Genomic DNA, 19,472 nt, shown 5'->3' on the forward strand with positions numbered 1-19,472 from the left:
CTGGCTCCAACTAGTTTATAATATTTTGAATGTACAGTCTCGAGAGTTATACACAGTTTTCCAAATGAGGTCTCGCCAGGGAGTTATATAGGGGCAATATCACCTCCCTTTTCTGCTATGCATCCCAGTATCTTTCTGGTTTTTGCCATTGCATCAGATGATAAAACGTGGATAAAGCAATCGTCCCTAGATCCCGCTCTTCTGTCGATTCTAGAAGAATTTCACCCTCAATTCTCTAACTCTCACTTGGGGTTTTGTATCCAGGGATGGTAACTTTTAAACTGCTGCACGAGGGCTCGTTTGCCGGCACCTGCATGCACGATTTTATATTGACGCACACATGTGCGTGTGAATCCTGTCTCGAGTGCGTAAGGAGGGGAATTTTGCGGCAACGCAATAGGACCATTTCTCATTTCCCTCCCAGTTTGCTCTTGTAAAGGAGCGGACTTCCTAAACCCTTCCTAAACTGCCTCCTTTTTACCCTACTAGCCTGACCCCTAAATCCTCACTGACCTACCCTAGATTTTTTTGTTTTAATACTTACCCACATACTGTAGCAGCAGCAAGTTATGCGGTCATTGGATCCCAGCACGCTTGTGCATGACACTGACTTGATAGCGCTGTCTCGCCCACCCCTTTTTATGCCAAACCTTTTTTATCTGCATATGGGGCGATAACGTGCATAGCTACGGGCCTCTTAAAATCTGCGCGACTTGTCCATGTATCTCCTGGATTGGCTGCGCGCAGGACTTTTAAAATTCGCCCTTAAATGCATAACTCTACATTTTAAGCATTAAATCTTAGCTGCCAGACCCTTGACCATTCCTCAAGCTTCTCCAGATTCCGCCACCTCAGCAGGGATTAAGACAGTTGTTAGTATAGGAGGGACAATGTAGTACAGAAAAATCTTTAAGGAAATCCTGCTGCCCTCTACGAGAGGGTTGGAAGTTCACCTTTCAGCATGGTAATGACCCAAAGCACATTGCCAAAGGTACACTGGAGTGACTAACGAACAAAATGATAAATGTCTTGGAATGACGCAGTCAGATCCCTGACCTCAATCCAATTGAAAATCTGTGGCATGTCTTGGACAATTGCTGTCCATCAACATTCCCCAAGGAACTTGACAGAGCTTGAACAGTTTTGTAAAGAAGAATGGTCTAATATTGACAAATGTAGGTGTGCAAAGTTGTTGGAGACCTATCCCAACAGACTGATAGCTGTAATTACTGCCAAAGATGCTTCCACTAAGTATTGACTCAGGCAGATGAAGACTTATCCAATTGTATTTCAGTTTTGGGTTTTTAAGGTCAAAAGATTTTTGACCTTGAAAAATGTGGAGTATGGTGTGTTAAGGAGCGGAAAACCATAATTTAAATCCATGCAAGTCTGACGCACTGATACAAAATGTGAAATATGTTCAAGGGGGTGCAGACTTTCTGTTTAAATTGATATACAGTGCAGTTTACTTATAATCACCTAACAATTTATTTTCATATTGCAGTATTTAAATGCTTTATCATTTTATATTGACCTTATTCTCTCTCTTAATATCAACTGCTTGGCATCTAAACTATTGCATTATATAGTAACATGACAAAATACACACATAAGATTGTGTTGTTTGTACCATAGGAAAAACTATTGCAGGATTCACTAAATTGTGGTACTGAGTACCTGAATCCTTCAGTAGTTTTCCACAAGTTGCTTGTACATTGGTACCTCAGTGTTTTGGTTACTCAAGCACTTGGCATCTTGTGAATATTTTTGTGCCTCAGATTGATCCTGTTGATAATTCTGTGTTTTGAGGATGCATGATGCATGGTGCTATTCCACTAGCTATTAGACTGGAGGCCAACTATTTGGGTTTTAAAAAAAAGATGAAATCTTAGCTGTTCCACTGTTTTAATAAGGGTAATATTATTGTGATTGTATTGTATTTTTATTGTATATTATTGTTGTAAACCACCTTGTTTGCTGTTAGTGCAGTATAAAAGTGAAAGAAAGAAATAATGTGCTGTTGATGCATTAAGATTATTTCTGATATATTGGTAACTTGAGTGCTCGGCAGCTCACTGGTGCATTTCTTCTTCAATATAACCTTTGTGCAGCAACACCTAGAAGCATCCTTAGTTGCCTTAAGAATGCTCCAAGTGCCTCAGTAATATTTCAGTGTTTTGAAATTACACAAATGCATAATAAGCACTTGTCCCAGGATAATTTTGATGGAGCATGTCAGTATTTCAAGGCCGATTTGTTGACATAAGTTCTCTGATAAATTCATAAACTTCTGGGGCTCTTGTGTCTAAAGTCTCTTTTAGTTACTGAAAGCTTTTGATTAATGAATGATCCAGATCTTAAAATAGTTTCAGTATGATATTTTCCCAAGAATATTTTAGTATGCCAGTGGTACTCAGAGCATCAAAATTGCTTGTATATCCTGGCAGAGCTTGGTACCTCTGGTTATTTTTGGTACCTTAACACTTTGAGACTGCAGTGGTACTGTGCAAGTCCTTATGTTTGAAGTAACTTTGTGCATCAACTTTTTTGGATTACTTGGCATCTTGTGAGTGATCTGTTGCCTCAAGTATTTTGGCATTTTTATGATGCCTCCAAACAATTGCACTGTGAGAATAATTGTTTGAGAATGCTTTGGCATCTTATCATGGCAGATTTACAAACCATCACGCATGTTGTGGTCAGCTCAGAAGGGCTTACTTGAAATTCAGTAGTTAAGGATACACATCTCTCGGAGATTAGATAGTGAGCTTTTTCCGTAGTAAGTCCTATATTGTGGAACTCAATGCCAGAACAAATTCACATGCTCACAAACAGGGACATGTTCAGGAAAACCTTAAAAACATGGTTGTTTACATCGACATTTGAACTGGAGGAATAATCTGAATGTAGTGGTAGCTTAATTCAGACTTCAAATCATTCTGATCACATAAGTCCAAGATCTGTGCTATCATCTATTTTTTGATGGTCCGCTTATATGTGTATTTATTTTGTTTTTAATTGTTGGTTTTTACATAAAAAATATATATGTATGTAAGTGTTAGCTGTCAAATGCCTGTGAGAATAGCCAGGTCTTCATTGCTTTCTGAAATTTCAAATAATTAGTTACTGCTCTTATGACCATTGGTAAAGCCTGCATTGTTATCATTGGCAGCGGATCTTCGATTTGGCAGAAAATTTTGAGTTTGCCTTCAAGGAATGCCCAAGGCTGCTGCTTCTATGCTATTTTTAGACATATGTTGGAAATTGTCTCTGCTGAGCAGAATTTGCTTTCTAAGCAGGGCAAATGAATGGGAGAGTTTCCTCTGTTCCTCCTATTTATGAAGTCTCTTGTTACAAAAGTTAATTGTGTTTTAGGGGCAGTTGATATTTTCCATTGTTTTGACATAAAAATACTGGTTATATACCAAGTGATGATGCCAATGAAAGGGGTGTGTCCTCTGTCTTTATCTGCTAGTAGGTGGAGATAACCCATTAATTAGTCTGGATTGAGCAGGACTCAAGGAAAGGAAATTAACAGGTAAGACTAAATTCCACCTTTGGCATATTTTGAGGTTTGACAGTTTGTAAAAGGGCACTTACCACTTCCTTTCCATAGTATCTCATTATTTCTATCACCTGTGTTTGCTAGTTTAGACTTTCTAGTACTATGTGCCTATATATGACATCTACGTATGTTTCCTTAACCTCCGTAAAGAATGGCTTACTAAATTATTCTGGTCTCTGCTTGGCTCTGGGCACCTTGAGCCTTCATTTGCAATTCCCGGGGATCTTTTTTCCCTGCTTATAACCCTCTTCCTCTTCCCGTCTAACTCAGTCATTGTAGTGATGGTCGGTGGCCTGAAGCCAGAGACTGACTCCTTCCAGAACTCAGGACCCTGAGTCTGGCCATTAGATGTTGCCATTTTGTGATGGCTGAGAATTCCTTCTCCCCCATGGACTGCAAATGCTGTCTGAGCAACGTGCCCAGTTTTGATTGGCACAAAATACAGAAGCAGAGCTGGCAAATAGAGCCTAGGCAGCACACAACGCTATCACTGCACCATTGGACTGGATAATTCAGGATTTGTAATTGTAGGAATTATTTGCAGTTTAGAATAGTATAATCTCTAACTTCTTAGCATCATTTCTTCAAGGACAAGCAGGATGGTAGTCCTCACACATGGGTGACATCATCAGGCGGCACCCCGATGCAGAAAACTTATGTCAAAGTTTCTGTGTTGTCTGTTGCCAGGTCCCTTTTGATGTTTCCCAAGTGCTCCTAAACTGGGTTTTCGGCAATTCTGGTAAGTTTCCTTTCATGGTCGATTCCCCATGGCGATGGTGCATTGGTGCCAATTGGCCATCGATGCCCCGCTGCCATCGTTTTCAGTTAATGCCCCGTTTGTTTCGTCCAGCATGGCCACGTCCGGTTTTCAGCGATACACCCAGTGTCCGAGGACCATCTCTATCACTGATCCATATGAGATGTGTCCTCTGCCTGGAGGCATTGCAAGACATCCGGAGTTGCCATTTATGGGCTCAGATGACCCCAAAGGGACGTCTGCTTCAACTTGACAAGATGGAGCAGTTCTTTGGGTCAAAGAAGTCTGAGCCATCAGCAGCAGCAGCATCAGAAGACGAAGGAGCCGCAGCAATGGACCACCAAACCATTGATATCAGTGAGACCGCTGATTCTGTCGATGCCGTTGGTGGATAGGGGCAATGGAGATTGACCACCATCTATCTCCTCCAGGCCGAGGAAGTCTGGTTTCTCATCATTAGCCTTTGCACCAGGGAAGGACCAGGCTGAGCATTGAGGGAAGCAAAAGAAGCATCATCACCAGTGCCTGTAGATGCACGGTGCTGGGCACGGGGGTGCACTGGCTCATGCTGCGATGCCCCTCAAGTGACCCTGCAGTGAGGAGTGCCAGTCCTCCATCTGTACTGGGGGTCTGCGATGGTCTCCACTAGTCCTGATGCCAGTCACCGATCCACTTTGAGGGTCCGAAGAGAATCTGGCCACCCCTCCTTCCTCCTAGTCTGTGTTGGCATCGACAACATTTGAGGAGGAGCTGGAGTGCAGAGACTAGCTAGTGGTGGAGCGGGTGCTGCAGGGCTTCAGTCCTGTAGCACTGATGGCACCAGACCCAGTGCTGCCTGTCCTTATAGTGCTTCTGGAGAAACTCAACATGCTCATTTGTGTGTTACCAACCCAGCTGGCGTCCGTTCCAAGGACAGCATCGGTGCCTGGTGGGGCAACGAGGCCTCCCCCTACTGATACAGTGGATGTTGCTGGATCCTCCATGGAGGAAGTTGAAGTCAGCAGATGCCAAGACCTGCCATCCCCCTTCCAGTTTTAGTGATGTCTTCACCTCTGGTCAAAGGCCGAGCTCCTAAGGACCCATCCCCTTTTGCTTACTTTGAGGAAGAGGAACCCTATGACCCTTGGGAGATGATGCTTCAGAGTCCACCTCCAAGGTCTCTGAGGGTCTCCCATCAGACCCTTCTCCAGAGGAACTAAGGAAGTCTCCACCTGACGACTTGACCTTTGCAGGGGTTGTGAGGGTGATGGCGGAAGCTATCCCATCTCAGTTATTAACGGAGGAGAATGCCAGGCACAAAATGCTTGAGATCCTTCAGTTTGTGGACTCTCCTAAGGAGATGGTGGTGGGGCCAGTGCACGAGATTCTTAAGGAGCTGCTGCTGAGGATTTGGGAACACCCCCTCAAAGTGCTCCTGTTAATAAGAAGGTGGATGGCGTCTACCTCGTTCAGAAGGCTAGTAGAGTCAATAAGCATCAGCTGCTGCAACAGTCAGTGGTGGTTGAATTTGTCCTCAAGAGGACCAAGCGCTCTCACTCATTCCTTGGCAGCCCCTGGGAAGGACCATAGAGCGATGGACACTGTTGATAGGAAGTTATTTCAAGGCACCATGCTCGTGGCCTGCATAGCTGCCTACCAATTCTACATGAGCCAGTACTCGCAGGACATCTGGAAAGCAGGTGCAGGAGGTGGCTGAGCAGCTGCCTCAATAGCAGCAGGACACTCTCATGTCGCTGGTGCATAAGGATGGACCCAAAAAACAAATCGGTAACCGATCCAGTGAGCTGTGTAGCAGTGACGACAATGAGAATCGGATAAAAGAAAGCCCTTTATTAAAACGCCCGACTCTGGCCGAGTTTCGCTCTTTTTGCACAGAGCTGCCTCAGGGGCAATTCATTCAAGCAGGACTTGGAAAAGTCAATATCGTATTGATTATCAGCTGTAAGACTGCTCATTATGTGGATTCAATATATATCGAATGCATTCAATTCCATTGCTGACACTACACAGCATCGCTACGTGAACAAATGAAAGTCTAACTGCTTTGGAGTGAAATCATCCGCGCTGATAATCAATACGATATTGACTTTTCCAAGTCCTGCTTGAATGAATTGCCCCTGAGGCAGCTCTGTGCAAAAAGAGCGAAACTCGGCCAGAGTCGGGCGTTTTAATAAAGGGCTTTCTTTTATCCGATTCTCATTGTCGTCACTGCTGGTGCATAAGGGCCTGGAGTGCGGAAAACATGAGGTCCAAACGAACTATGATGTTTTCGTTATGGCATTGAGAGTCTCTATAGTGGGTATCGGTGCCCACAGAATGGCAAGGCTGCAGGCCTCTGATCTCTGAACGGAGGTACAGGAACAACTTGCTGATGTGCCATGTACTGGAGAGAATCTCTTCAGAGATAGGGTGAGGGACTTGGTGGCCCAACTTCGGGACCACCAGGAATCCTTCCAACAGCTCTCTACTAGCACTCTGGACCCGTCCTCTTCTAGGAGGCTAGCAAGACAGGGGCCAAGAAAGTCTTTCGCAATGGAAGAACTATCTTCCGCCTCCTCGCTCCTTTCCACACAATCAGGGCCCCCCGTGGCTGTCCTAGGCAGCAGAGAGCCCTCAAGCCCCAGCCAGCTCCACAGGTATGGGATTTTGACTGGGTCGTGGAGCATAGGCCAGTCACCTGTACCTCAGAGGTTGGAACCTCCAGTTGGAGGCAGGCTGTGGTTCATTGTGAACCAGTGGCCCAGTATAACCTTGGACCAGTGGGTTCTTTCCATCATCTGTCAAGGATACCAATTGAATCTTTTGGGTGTCCCGCCAAATTGCCCTCCATGCCAGTTTTAGGGGCTGGTAGTGTATCAGGAGGTACTACTAGCAGAGCTCTCCTCCCTCTTACTGGCCAGGGCGGTCGAGCTCCTATCACCAGGGCAAAGATGGCAGGGATTCTACTTGAGGTACTTCCTGATTCCAAAGAGCACAGGAGGACTCTGTCCTGTCCTAGCCCTGAGGGCCTTGAACAAATTTATAAAAAAAAAAAAAAAAAAAAGAAAGTTCAAGATGGTTTTCCTGGGCACCTTGATCCCCCTTTTACAAAAAGGGGTCTGGCTATGGTCCCTCGATCTAAAAGATGCATACACACATCGAAATCTTCCCTGGTCACAGGAAGTATCTCCAATTTGTGGGGGGAAAACAGCACTTCCTGTACCGGGTGTTGCCATTCGGGTTAGCATGAGCCCCTCTGGTCTTCACAAAATGCCTGGCTGTAGTGGCGGCACACCTCCACAGGCTGAGAGTGCATGTTTTCCCTTACCTGGATGATTGGCTGGTCAAGAGCACATCTCAAGCAGGGGCCACCAGGTTCATGCGCTTGACAATCTGTGTGTTGGCGTCACTAGGGTACGTTCTCAAGTACCCAAACTCCCATCTCAGCCCGTCACTTCAGTTTGACTTCATAGGCTCCCTGCTAGATATGGCTCAGGCCAAGGCCTTCCTGCCTCGCCAGAGGGTCGTCACCTTGAAGACAGTTGTGGCAGAGGTTCAATAGGTGTGAGCTTGGCACATGTTGAGACTGTTGGGCCATATGGCCACAACTGTCCATGTCACTTCCTTGGCACGTTTATACATGCACAGAGTCCAATGGACCCTGAAGTTGCAGTGGCGCCAGGCCATTCAGAGCCTCAAGGATTGCATCTGAGTCACCCCGTCTCTCTGGGACTCATTGTCCTGATGGTGGGTACTGTCAAATCTGGATCAGGGGATTTATTTTTTTAAATCTCCCTACCCAAATTGTCCTAATCATGGACGTGTCCACCCTGGGGTGGGGAGCTCATTTAGATGGGCTCAGCACCCAGGGTCTCTAGTCAAATGCTCTTGTCACATCAACTTCCTAGAGCTTCGGGAGATCAGGTATACACTATGGGCTATCAGAGATCGGCTTTCCAACAAAGTTATCCTGATATTAACCGACATGTCATATGTCAACAAGCAGGGAAGCATGGGATCGTACCTCCTGTGTCAGGAAGTGGTCCAGATCTGGTCTCACGGGATGGTGCTCAGGGCCATGTACTTGGCTGGAATGGAGAACGTGGTAGCCAACAGGCTGGATCAAGCCTTCAGACCACATGAGTGGTCCCTGGACCCAGGGGGATAGTGAATCTGATATTCCACCTCTAGGGGAGCCTGGACATAGATATCTCCGCATTCCCTTGCAGCAGGTAGGTGCCTCAGTTCTGCTCCCTGTACAGGTCAGACGGCAAACTAGCCTTGGATGCCTTTGCCCGTCATTAGGGCAAGGGTCTTCTGCATGCGTATTCTCTGATTCCCTTAATGGCGAAGACTCTCTTGAAGCTTCACAAGGACAGAGGGACTATGATCCACATAACCCCTTATTGGCCAAGACAGGTTTGGTTTCTACTCCTACGGGAGTTGTCCTTCCAGAAACTGATTAGTCTGTGGACTTCCCCAGATCTCATCATGCAAGATCAAGTCAGACTGCGGCATCCTAATCTCCAGGCCTTGTTGCTCACAGCCTGGATGTTGAGAGGTAATCCTGCAGCTGCTTAATCTTTCAGAGGATGTGTCTCGGGTCCTGGTGGCTTCTGGAAAACCTTCCACTAGAAAGTCCTATGGACTGAAGTGGAGGAGGTTTTCCATGTAGTGTGAGCAGAAGGCCCTAGATCCATTCTCCTGCCCCACACAAAAACTGTTTGATTACCTTCTACACCTATCGGATGCTGGCTTAAAGACAAACTCCGTTAGAGTTCATCTCAATGCAGTTGGCATGTACCACTAAAGTATAGGTGGTACGCCCATCTCTGTACAGCCTATAGTTGTATGATTCATACCGGATCTGCTTCAATTGAAGCCTCCCCTAAAGTATCCTGCTGTGTTGTGGGATCTCAGCATGGTTTTAGCTCAGTTGATGAAAGCTCCTTTTGAGCTGCTGCACACCTGTGACCTGAATCTTTTATTATTATATATATTTTTGTTGCTGTATTATTTCTTGATAATATGTATGTTACACTGTAACCCACCCCGAACTTGGGAGGGGCAGGGTATAAATACTTTTAAATAAATAAAGTAGCTGACCTGGAAGGTCATATTTTTGGTGGCGGTCACCTCAGCATGGCAGGGTCAGCGAGCTGCAGGTCTTAGTGACTTATCCACCTTACACTGTTTTATCATGACAGGGTGGTCTTGCGTATGCACCCTAAGTTCCTACGTAAGGTGATGATGGACTTCCAACTTAACCAGTCCATCATCCTGTCAACAATCTTTCCCAGGCCCTATTTGCACCAAGGCGAACGAGAACTGCACAGTTTGGACCGGAAGCGAGCCTTAGCCGTCTACCTGGAGCAGACAGAAGTCCATAGACAGTCCACCCAACTTTTTATTTCTTTTGATAAGAAGAGGTTGGGCGTTGACATTGCCAAACAGACACTATCCAGTTGACTAACATATTGCAACTCATTTTGTTATGCCCTAGCGGGACTGCATCTTAGGGTCATATCAAGGCTTATTCTGTCAGAGCCATGGCAGTGTCTGTAGCCCACTTGCGAACAGTTTCCGTGGAGGAGATCTGCAAAGCTGCGACGTGGAGTTCCCTCCACACATTAACATCTCACTGTTGTCTAGATAGGGATGGCCAAAGCGACAGTAGGTTCGGCCAGTCTATCCTTCAGGTCCTGTTTGAGGTGTAGAACCCAGTTCTCCAGATCTAGGGCCTGTTGTTTAGGTTCAGGCTGTCTCCCCCTCTGTTACCAATAGCATTGTTGTTGTCTGTAGCTAGGGATTCACCCATGTGTGAGGACTGCCATCCTGCTTGTCCTTGGAGAAAACAGAGTTACTTACCTGTAACAGATGTTCTCCAGGACAGCAGGATGTTAGTCCTCACGAAACCCTCCCGCCAGCCTGTGGAGGTGGATTTCTCCTATCTTTTTTTTTTTTTAATTATAATTCTATGATACAAGACTGGAGAGGGACCCTGTGTGGATGTGTGCTACAGGGCATACATTTTCCACATTAGGGATCCATCTGACGATGTTGCCCATGTGTGAGGACTAACATCCTGTTGTCCTCAGACAGCACCTGTTACTGATAAGAAGCTCTGCTGTCTCTGATGTTTTTGTATCTCTTGAGTCCTCAGTTATGAGACTTCTAAACTGCATAGACATTTTTGAATGTTTCTTCTTTGACGTTGCAGAGTGGCTATTGCGTGTCCTGAGACCGAACTACGTGCTGAAAAACTCCAGTCTGTTTTCTGATGCCATAATTTGAGGGCATTCAACCATGTGTGTTCATGGCACTTCAGTTGTTTTTTTTTTCCTTGTATTTCTCCTTGACTTTGTTCTCTGAGGTTTTTTTTTTCAGCTATCGTGGCTGGGATAATCACTATATAGACTTTCTCCAGCTTTGAGAAACTTACAGAGCTTTAAGCTTTGTCTTGATTTTCCTTTAGATTTGTATAGGTTTCCTCATCTTCACTGTTGTAGAGGTTTTCAGACAGTCCTCAAAGCAGAGACTTGAATTCTGAAGTATCCCTTTATTGTATATATGCTCCCATCTCCCTTCTCCCCCCCCCCACAAAACAAATTATCGGGGAGAGGAGTGCAGTGATGGTGAGAGTACATGGTAAGGGTCTTAGAGGAATTTTTTCAAACCCTGTTTATAGTGTTTTTCCTCTTGTTCTCTGTCTGTATGCATATATACACACACAAATGCACATTTATAAATGGGCTGCTACAGCTGTTGGCACCATCAGCCCACAGTCCCTTCCAGAGTACCTCTGTCCTAAGTCATGATTTCTATGCTATTTCAGCTTCATTCTTCTATTCACTAGATTTTTATTATCTTTTATAGAGCTGGCAGGGTGGTTCACTGATTTAAAGTGACTTTTTAAAAAATGCTTTTTTGATGACCTTTGCACAGTCTTTATTTTTCTCATTTGCACTGAGATGTGCCAAGTGTTGGGGGGTTTTTTTTTCTCTGCTTCTCTGTAACTTTTTTGGTCCTTTCTTTTGATCTAGTTTCTATTACTTTTATTGCAAGATAGCACTGAAGTAGGACAACAGCCAGATCCAGTGTCAGGATGTGGTTTAAGCATATTCTGCTTTTGCCCCAGCATAGGGCCCCATATGTTACAGAGCTGCCACATACCTAAGATGAGTATCATGAACACAATCAGGTTCAGTGTACAGCAGTGGCCAGAAAAGCATAGTAAGATAGTAAATGATTGTAGAAAAAGTCCCAAGTGGTCCATCCAGTCTGCCCAGCAAGCTTTCTTTATTTATTTTAATGTATTTTTTAAAATTCTATTACAGTAGTAACTGCCGCTCCTTTTAGATTACTCCCATGCTTTGTGTCAAGGCTAGTAACTGCTGTTCAATTCAGGTTACTCCAGTGCCACTAGGGATCCTCTGTGTTTAACCCAAGCTCTTTTGAATTCCATTACAGTTTTTGTCTTAACTACTACTTCTGGGAGAGCATTCCATGCATCCACCATTCTTTCCGTGAAGAAATGTTTCCCGATGTTCTCAAATCTACCCCTTTGGTGCTTCATATTATGACCCCTAGTTCCATGCTTTCCTTCCATTAGAAAAGACTCAGTTCTGTGCTTCATTTATAGCCTTCAAGTATTTAAATGTCTGTATCATATCACCCTTGTATCTTCTGTCCTCCAGGATATGCATATTTAGATCTGTCATTCCTATCTCATGGCTTTTGATGCAGACTGCACACCATTTTGGTTTCCTTTCTTTGGACTGCTTAAATTCTGTCTCTGTCCTTTTTTTTAAGATACGATCTCCAGAACTGAACACAGTACTCGATGAGGCTGTACAGGGGCAATATCACCTCATTTTTTTCTTGCTGGTTATGCCTCTTTCAATGCAACCCAGCATTCTTCTGGCATAGCCACCACTTTGTCACGTTGCTTTGTTACTTTCAGATCGTCCACCACTATCATCCCAAGGTCTCTTTTCTGCTTCTTGCACATCAGTCTCTCATCTCCAATAATGTTTAGCTGCTTTGGATTTCTGCACCTCAGATGCATGATTCTGCACTTCCTGGCTTTGAATCCCAGCTGCCAAACCTTTGACCACTCTTCAAGCTTTCTTAGATCACTTTTCCTTCTCTCCACTCCTTTAGGCATGTCCACTCTGTTGCAGATCTTAGTCTCATCTGCAAAAAGACAAACCTTTCCTTCTAACCCAGGAGTGGCAAACTCCGGACCTCGAGGGCCATAAACAGGCCAGGTTTTCAGGATATCCAAAATGAATATACATGAGATAGATCTGCATGCTCTGTCTCCAATGTATGCAAAACTATCTCATGCATATTCACTGTGGTTATCCTGAAAACCTGGCCTGTTTGTGGCCCTCAAAGACTGGAGCTCACCACCCCTGTTCTAACCCTTCCACTATGTCACTCACAAAAATATTGAACAAAACCAACCCCAGAACCAGTCCTTGAGGCACTCCACTTACCATTCTTCTCTCCTCAGAATAGGTTCCATTTACCTCCACTCACTGTTGTTTGTCAGTCAACCAGTTTTTAATCTATTCTACTATCTTGGGACCCATTCCCAGGCTTCTCATTTTGTTCATGAGCCTTTTGTATGGGACAGTATCGAAAGCTTTGCTGAAATCCAGATAAATCACATCCAGTGTTCTTCCTTGTTCCAGTTGTCTAGTGGCCCAATCAAACAGAATGTTAGGAATTATTAGGAAAGGAACGGAGAATAAAATGGTGAATGTCATACATAGATTCAGGAGTAAGCTTAGGAAATATTTCTTTCTAGACAAGATAGTGGATGCTTGGAATGGCCTCCCAGTGGGGGTGATGGAAGCAAAAACTGTATATCAATTCAAGAAAGCTTGAGATTTCTCCGAGGACAAGCAAGATGGCAGTCCTCACACATGGAGTGACATCATTGGATGGAGTCTGGCCCTGAACTTTGATCTCAAAGATTCTAGAGCTTTCAAACATGTTCTACTTAGCATGTGCAACTGTAGTTATCACCCTGCCCCCTAGGCAGAGCCCTCAGTCTCTTTTTTTTTTTTTTGTTCATAGAGCCATGTGGTCATGTTGTCACATTTGCTCTCTCCTCAAAGTTTTTCTTGTGAATTTTTTTTTAAGAGCTGCAGCTGTTTTTCTATTTCTTTTTCCTTGCAGTAGTTTTTCTTTCTTTTTTTTCTTCCTTTCAACTCTTCTAGCTGCAAAGCAAGCCTTAGCTGCTTTGCAGCCTGGTAGAATTTAATTCTATTCCTTAGTAAATAAATACTATACCTGCAGTTTAGTTTCTGTGTCCTCTCCTTACTCTGTCTTGTTTTTATGCCTCTGTCTGGTGCTGGCATGACTGACAATGCAATCCATGTAAGCCACTGAGCCTGGGGACTCCCTTAATGTTCTACCCGGGCAGGAGTTCCATATCATTTCACCATTCGATTGGCATTGATGGAGGCTCAGACAGTGAAGGAATCAAGGCCCGCACCATTTCTGTAGAGAGGAGAGCTCATCCTCCCCACATTCTAAGGAACTAGCCTCCACGGGCTGGAACCCTGGATGACGTAGCCTCCCCTTCTGCTTGCCAGGGTTGGCAGTGCAGTTTCCTTGTGAGAGAGGGTGAACAGGAACCTGGACAAGGAAGTGTTACTGCTGCACCTTTGGTGCCATGCCTGATATCAGTTGCCTATGCACATCTCTGCCAGTGCATTGATGGTCTGATGGATCAATATCAGGACCATGTCGGGGACCAGGACTGCATTGAGCTATGGTCACCCTTGATGCAATTGAGGTGCCATGGAGCTCTTGATGCCTTTAAGGTATGCGGCTGTTTTGATGCTGTAAGGGCCATTGACCGTGGGCGCCATCAAGAACAGTGCACACCATCAAGCACCATGGCTGTAGGCAAGAGCCCTTCTGCTCCATGGACTCTCAATGCACTGGCAGAATGGCCATCAACCCGAGCATCATAGAGTGCCATGAACCTCAATGCATTGGAGTAGAGGCATCGACCTTGAAAGTCATAAAAGGCCTTGGACTGATGCATCGAAATCAGGGTGCCGAGACTTCCATTAAGTGCCATGGATAACCTCGATGCCATCAAAGCTGCCCTTGATGCCATCGAGCACCATAGAGACCATCAGACATGTTGCCAGCAATGCTATTCATGGCCAATCTTGACTGTCGAACACCATCACTGCCAGGGGGTACTGGGATCACCATCAAGCATCCTGGTCGCTTTCAAGGCCATCAACTTGGGCGTGGGGGTTGTGAGAGCCCTCAAGGGCCTCAGAAGCCCTCGGGTGACAGGGGCTTTCAGGCCTTGGACAGCCTCGTTGCCATCAACCCCAGACATCCTTGAGCACCGAGGCATCCAGGGTGCACCATGGTCTAATGCCCTTAAGACTATTAAGCATTTAGAATGCCTTTGATGATGTACAGTCATCGAGTGCCGTGGGCGCTGATGCTCTCGGGTGCCTTGAGGCGCCATCCAGCACCAAAGGTGCTGGGGTCATAGGGTGTTGGGGGACATATTCTGGGCTTTGAGCACCATCAGTGCTGATGAGCACCAAGGATGCTATCGAGACTATCAGCAGCCATGGGCGCTGTTTATGGATACCATTGAGCTCACAACAGCGACTCCCTCGGTTGCTTAGATGAGCCAAGGGGAACAGTTGATGGTGCTGGCAGTCATCGGCTCCTTTGGCACCTGTGCGGCTTTTCAGTGAAAGTGAGTGTGTGTATTTGTGTGGGAATGAACATCTATATGTGTGAAAGAGTATGAGAGTGAATATAAATTGTTAGTATATGAGAAAGTTTGTGTGCATGCTGCTACCAAGGGATTGGGTTGCTGTGAGCATAAAATTGATAGACTTCTTGCATCAAAGGGTAATGAAACCAAAAGGTTTTGTTCATGAGCAAATAGTTTTGCACACAGCAATCCAATCCTTAGAGGGAACATTGTCTGGGACCTCAATTTGGTGTTGAGCTAGCTAATGAAAGTTCTCTTTGATCCACTGCGTTCCTGTGACCTGAAGCACCTGACTTGGAAGGTCATCTTTTTGGTGGCGGTCACTTCAACATTCAGGGTCAGTGATCTCCAGGCTTTAGTATCTTATTCAACTTATACAAGATTTCATCGTGATGGGGTACTTCTGCGCATGCATCCTAAGTTCTTGCCTAAGGTGGAGTCTGAATTCCTTCTTAACTAATCAGTTGTCGTTCCCACATTCTTCACCTCAGTGGACATTCGGCCTGGGGAACCAGTTCTGCACAGTTTGGTCAGCAAAAGAGCCTTGGCTTTTTACTTGGAGTAACTGAAGCCCATAGAAAGTCCACCCAACATTTTGTTTATTTTGATACCAGCAAATTGGGGGATAGCTGTTGCCAAACAAACTTTAATTGACTAGCAAATGCATTTCCTTCTGTTATACTCAGGCGAGCCTGAATCTGGTGGGTCGTGTCAAGGCTCATTCTGTCTGAGTAATGGCATTGTCTGTGGCTCACCTGCAATCAGCCCTCATGAAAGAGATCTGCAAAGCTGTAACATTGAGTTCTCTCCATTTATTCACATCTAACTACTGATTGGACATGGATGGCCAACACAATAGGTTTGGCCACTCTGTCCATTGGAATCTATGTAAAACATATATCCTTTCCTTCCTAGGGCCTGTTATTTTTGTTCCAGGCTGCCCCTCAATGGGAAATAAGAAGGAACGGGCAAGGGAAGCGTCAAGATAACCAAATGAGATAAGCACGGCTCACTGCTGCTCCATAAGTTTCATCTCTCTTTCTAATTTTGTACGGAGAATCTGTTTAAAAGGAAGGCAGGAATGAGGGTCTTTCCTTCTGGGACCTCTCTTCTATCGGATCAACGTACTGTTCCAGTGTTTGTGTCTCCCACTGCTGAAATGCTTGGCTTTAAGTCCCATTCTCAGTGCTGGTAGAGCAGTGCTGCATTCAGCCAAGGAGGAGGCATCCCTTAGCCCACTAGATAGTCATCTACCTCCGGCAGAGTGAAGTAAGAAAACCACCGAGATAGCAGATGTGCAGAGTGATGATGTCACTGGAGTCGTCTCATTGGAAGCAGCAGCCAGCTGTTTGTCTCTTGCTGTACTGAGCTTATCTTTTCTATGTGACTATCTCAGTGCAGAAGCTTTGGATCACATATATCTATCTCCAAAATTTTTAACAGCAGCAATGGCTTCCTATAATGCAAGAATTCCATCATCAGATTCCCTTGGTTTGGTGGGTGAGTCATCTGTAGCTAGGAGTCCTCACATACCAACTAAAGCAGCTGTAGTTACTCTTGATTCATTGTGAGACCTGGTGTTATCTGTTTTTTGGATTCTCTTTCACAAGATCATCAGAGAATATTTTAAGAACACACTGGTCGAATCCAAACTCTTGAGAAAACAGTCCATGATGTTCAGTCTGTAAATTCTACACTTATCCAAGAATGTGGTTTTCTTACAAAGAGAATTGAGCTTGTGGAAAATCAGCTTAGACGTTTAAACTTGCGTTTCACTAATTTTCCTAAGATTATTGGTGAATTGCTGAGGATAACTTTAAGGAAATACTTTATGGAAGTGTTACATATTGCTTCTGATAATATTCCCTCGTTTAATAAGTTGTTTTTCCTTCCTTTTAAATCAAACCCTGGATGGCAAGGTATATCGCAAATATCTCCAGATTTATCAAATTTGACCATGTTCCTGGAATCTTCATCTCTCGAGATGACTGAGAGGGCTACACTCTTAAGTTTGTTTTATATATGAACAAGATTTAAGTTGTTATAAAGTGTTACTTTAAGAACATGAGTGCGATTTTTTTTGGGGGGTCAGGTAGTTAGGATTTATCCAGACTTTGGCTAGAGTAATACAAGAAAGGCAGAGAGGCTTTCTGGCTTTACGCCAGGAAGCACAGGCTCTTGGAGCCTCCTCCTTACCAAGATATCTGTGTAAATATGTAGTCAAGCTTAATATTGATTGTTATACTTCTTTTTCCTGAACCGTTGAGTTTTTTGGGATGCTTGGAATTTGGTTTCTTCACCTGTGTCCTCATTAGATCAAGATAGTCTATCCTTTAAGTAAAATGGCAGTGGGTTTCTCATGCTATAGTAATTGCTATTTTTTTTTCTCTTCTCCCCTCAAATTGTTGTCCCGGCTAAAATAATGAGAGAGAGGTGTGTTTATATTTTGTTGCCTTTCCTTTTTCTTTTGATGCGTGTATATTATTTTCACTAATGTTTCTGTGCAAAAATGTTTTTGTATTATCATTGAAATTAATACATATAAATTAAAAAAAAAAAAAAAAAAAAGAAAAAACAGAATCTGGGAAAAAAGGCTTGTTGCCAACAAAAATACTGTTTCGTCCATTGGAACATTTTTGTTCCCCTTTTTCCGTTTGGGGCAGGCTGTAGCTAGGGATTCCCCATGTGTGACGACTACCAGCCTGCTTGTCCTCTGAGAAAACAGAGTTGCTTACCTGTAACGGGTGTTTTTCGAGGACAGCCCGTAACCCTTGGCATTGACTTCAATTGTAGTTGCTAAGGTAGAAGACTAAAGGGGCCCATTCATGAACATGTGGTATGCGTGAGCATGCTCAGTGAGGCACAATCAAAGTTCTAGAAAGTTTGACATAAGTTCTGTGCTGGGCTCCATCAGATGATGTCACCCATGTGTCAGGACTGTTATTCTTGGAGAACGCCTGTTACAGTTAAGGAATTCTCGTTTCCCATATAAAGCAATGGGGATTTTTAATTTTTTGGGAGGGGAGGGGAGGCTCTGTTCTCTGAAGTTACCAACCCAATATTTTTGGCTTTCAAACTCATCTGATATGTTCATATTTTCTTCCTGGGTGCCAAATTTGGTGATTTTGTCCCTTTTTTGGTGTGTTATCTTACCAACAGATGGATGGATGAACTTTGATCCCTTTTCCATTTGTTGAAAAGCATAAAAAGGAACTGACTGCACTTGGAACCAGTGACTCAAACATCATGCAGTACTACTTGAAATTTATGAAACTCTTATAGCTTGATAGAAGCATATTTTACCTGAACACATGACAGGTCATGTGGCTATTTAGATGCTTATCTTTGGAGAGTAGTAATTATAGCCAAATAATTACCCTTTTACAAATATATTTAAATACATAAAATAATGTTATGTCAACCAAACCAAAAATAATTTGTGAAATGTTTTAAAACCAGTGATATTACTGTAGGGGGGGAATTGGTTTTGTTTAGTAATTGAATTTATTACCTGGTAGCCACCTATCCTACTTTGTTACATTTATTGATGTCAAGTGGCACGCAGTTGAGCAGAGAGAGAATATGAGACTTAATTATTTACGTGTTGTTTGAAATGTGGTGTTGACTTAGTGTAAAATATTTCTGTTATTGCAGACCAGTTAATATGCTACAGTCCTTGAAAACACTAGACCTCTCTAACAACAAGTTACTGGATTCCACTCAGCTGCAGCAAATAGCATACCTACCAAGGTGAGAGATTACAGCTCGTTTTTAGAGTTCATTCTGCCTTCTACATCAGCCATTCCATAGCCAAGATAACCATAGGCAATTCTTTTGCAAGCAGCATTAGACTTGGTTGCAGACAGAAGATTTGAAATCCCAATGTATTAAGTAGTTTAAGGCTTTGCAATAACCTTCGTGCATGTTCATTGTTCCCTTCTGATTTGCTGTCTACTCCTAGATGGACTTGCTTAAAGCTTCCTTCATCTGATTTTTGGGAGTCCCACTGCAGTCACCTTTGAGACTTCAGTGCTTTCAGTCAGTTGTTGTAGATCTTGCAGAGAAATTAATCAGTCTCTTCTTATTTAGGGAGTGTGCATCTTTGCCTATGCAGCATTTAATCTTAGGTGACAGGATGTGTGACAGGATGTTGGCATGGGTTGTAAACTTTTGATTCCCACAGTTTATTTTGTAGCAGTGCCACTGAGCCATTAGAGGATTTTATTTTTGGGTGGTGGTTGGGGGGGGGGGGAGGGGTTTGAATACCAGCAGTGATCCTTCATTTTCATTTCTAAATCCGCTGCTAGGAAAACAAACATTGTGTGAATTAAAATTGAGTGGCGTCGTCCGACACGCCGGATGGACCAAGAAAAAGGTTAGAAGATTTAGGATGCTGGGGA

The 19,472-nt window shown here is 44.1% G+C and overlaps 1 protein-coding gene across 2 annotated transcripts in view; it reads left to right on the forward strand.

Annotated features, from left to right (window-relative positions):
* TBCE (tubulin folding cofactor E) overlaps positions 1 to 19,472 on the forward strand; it is a 131,414-nt gene that overhangs the window by 74,258 nt on the left and 37,684 nt on the right. For both annotated transcript variants that reach the window (XM_029593846.1, XM_029593847.1), the window contains exon 9: positions 18,727 to 18,822. In XM_029593846.1, coding sequence (XP_029449706.1) covers positions 18,727 to 18,822 — 96 coding nt within the window. The remainder of the gene's footprint in view (positions 1 to 18,726; positions 18,823 to 19,472) is intronic.

This window comes from Rhinatrema bivittatum, chromosome 3 (genome assembly GCF_901001135.1).
Source record: "Rhinatrema bivittatum chromosome 3, aRhiBiv1.1, whole genome shotgun sequence".
NCBI classification, from domain to species: domain Eukaryota; kingdom Metazoa; phylum Chordata; class Amphibia; order Gymnophiona; family Rhinatrematidae; genus Rhinatrema; species Rhinatrema bivittatum.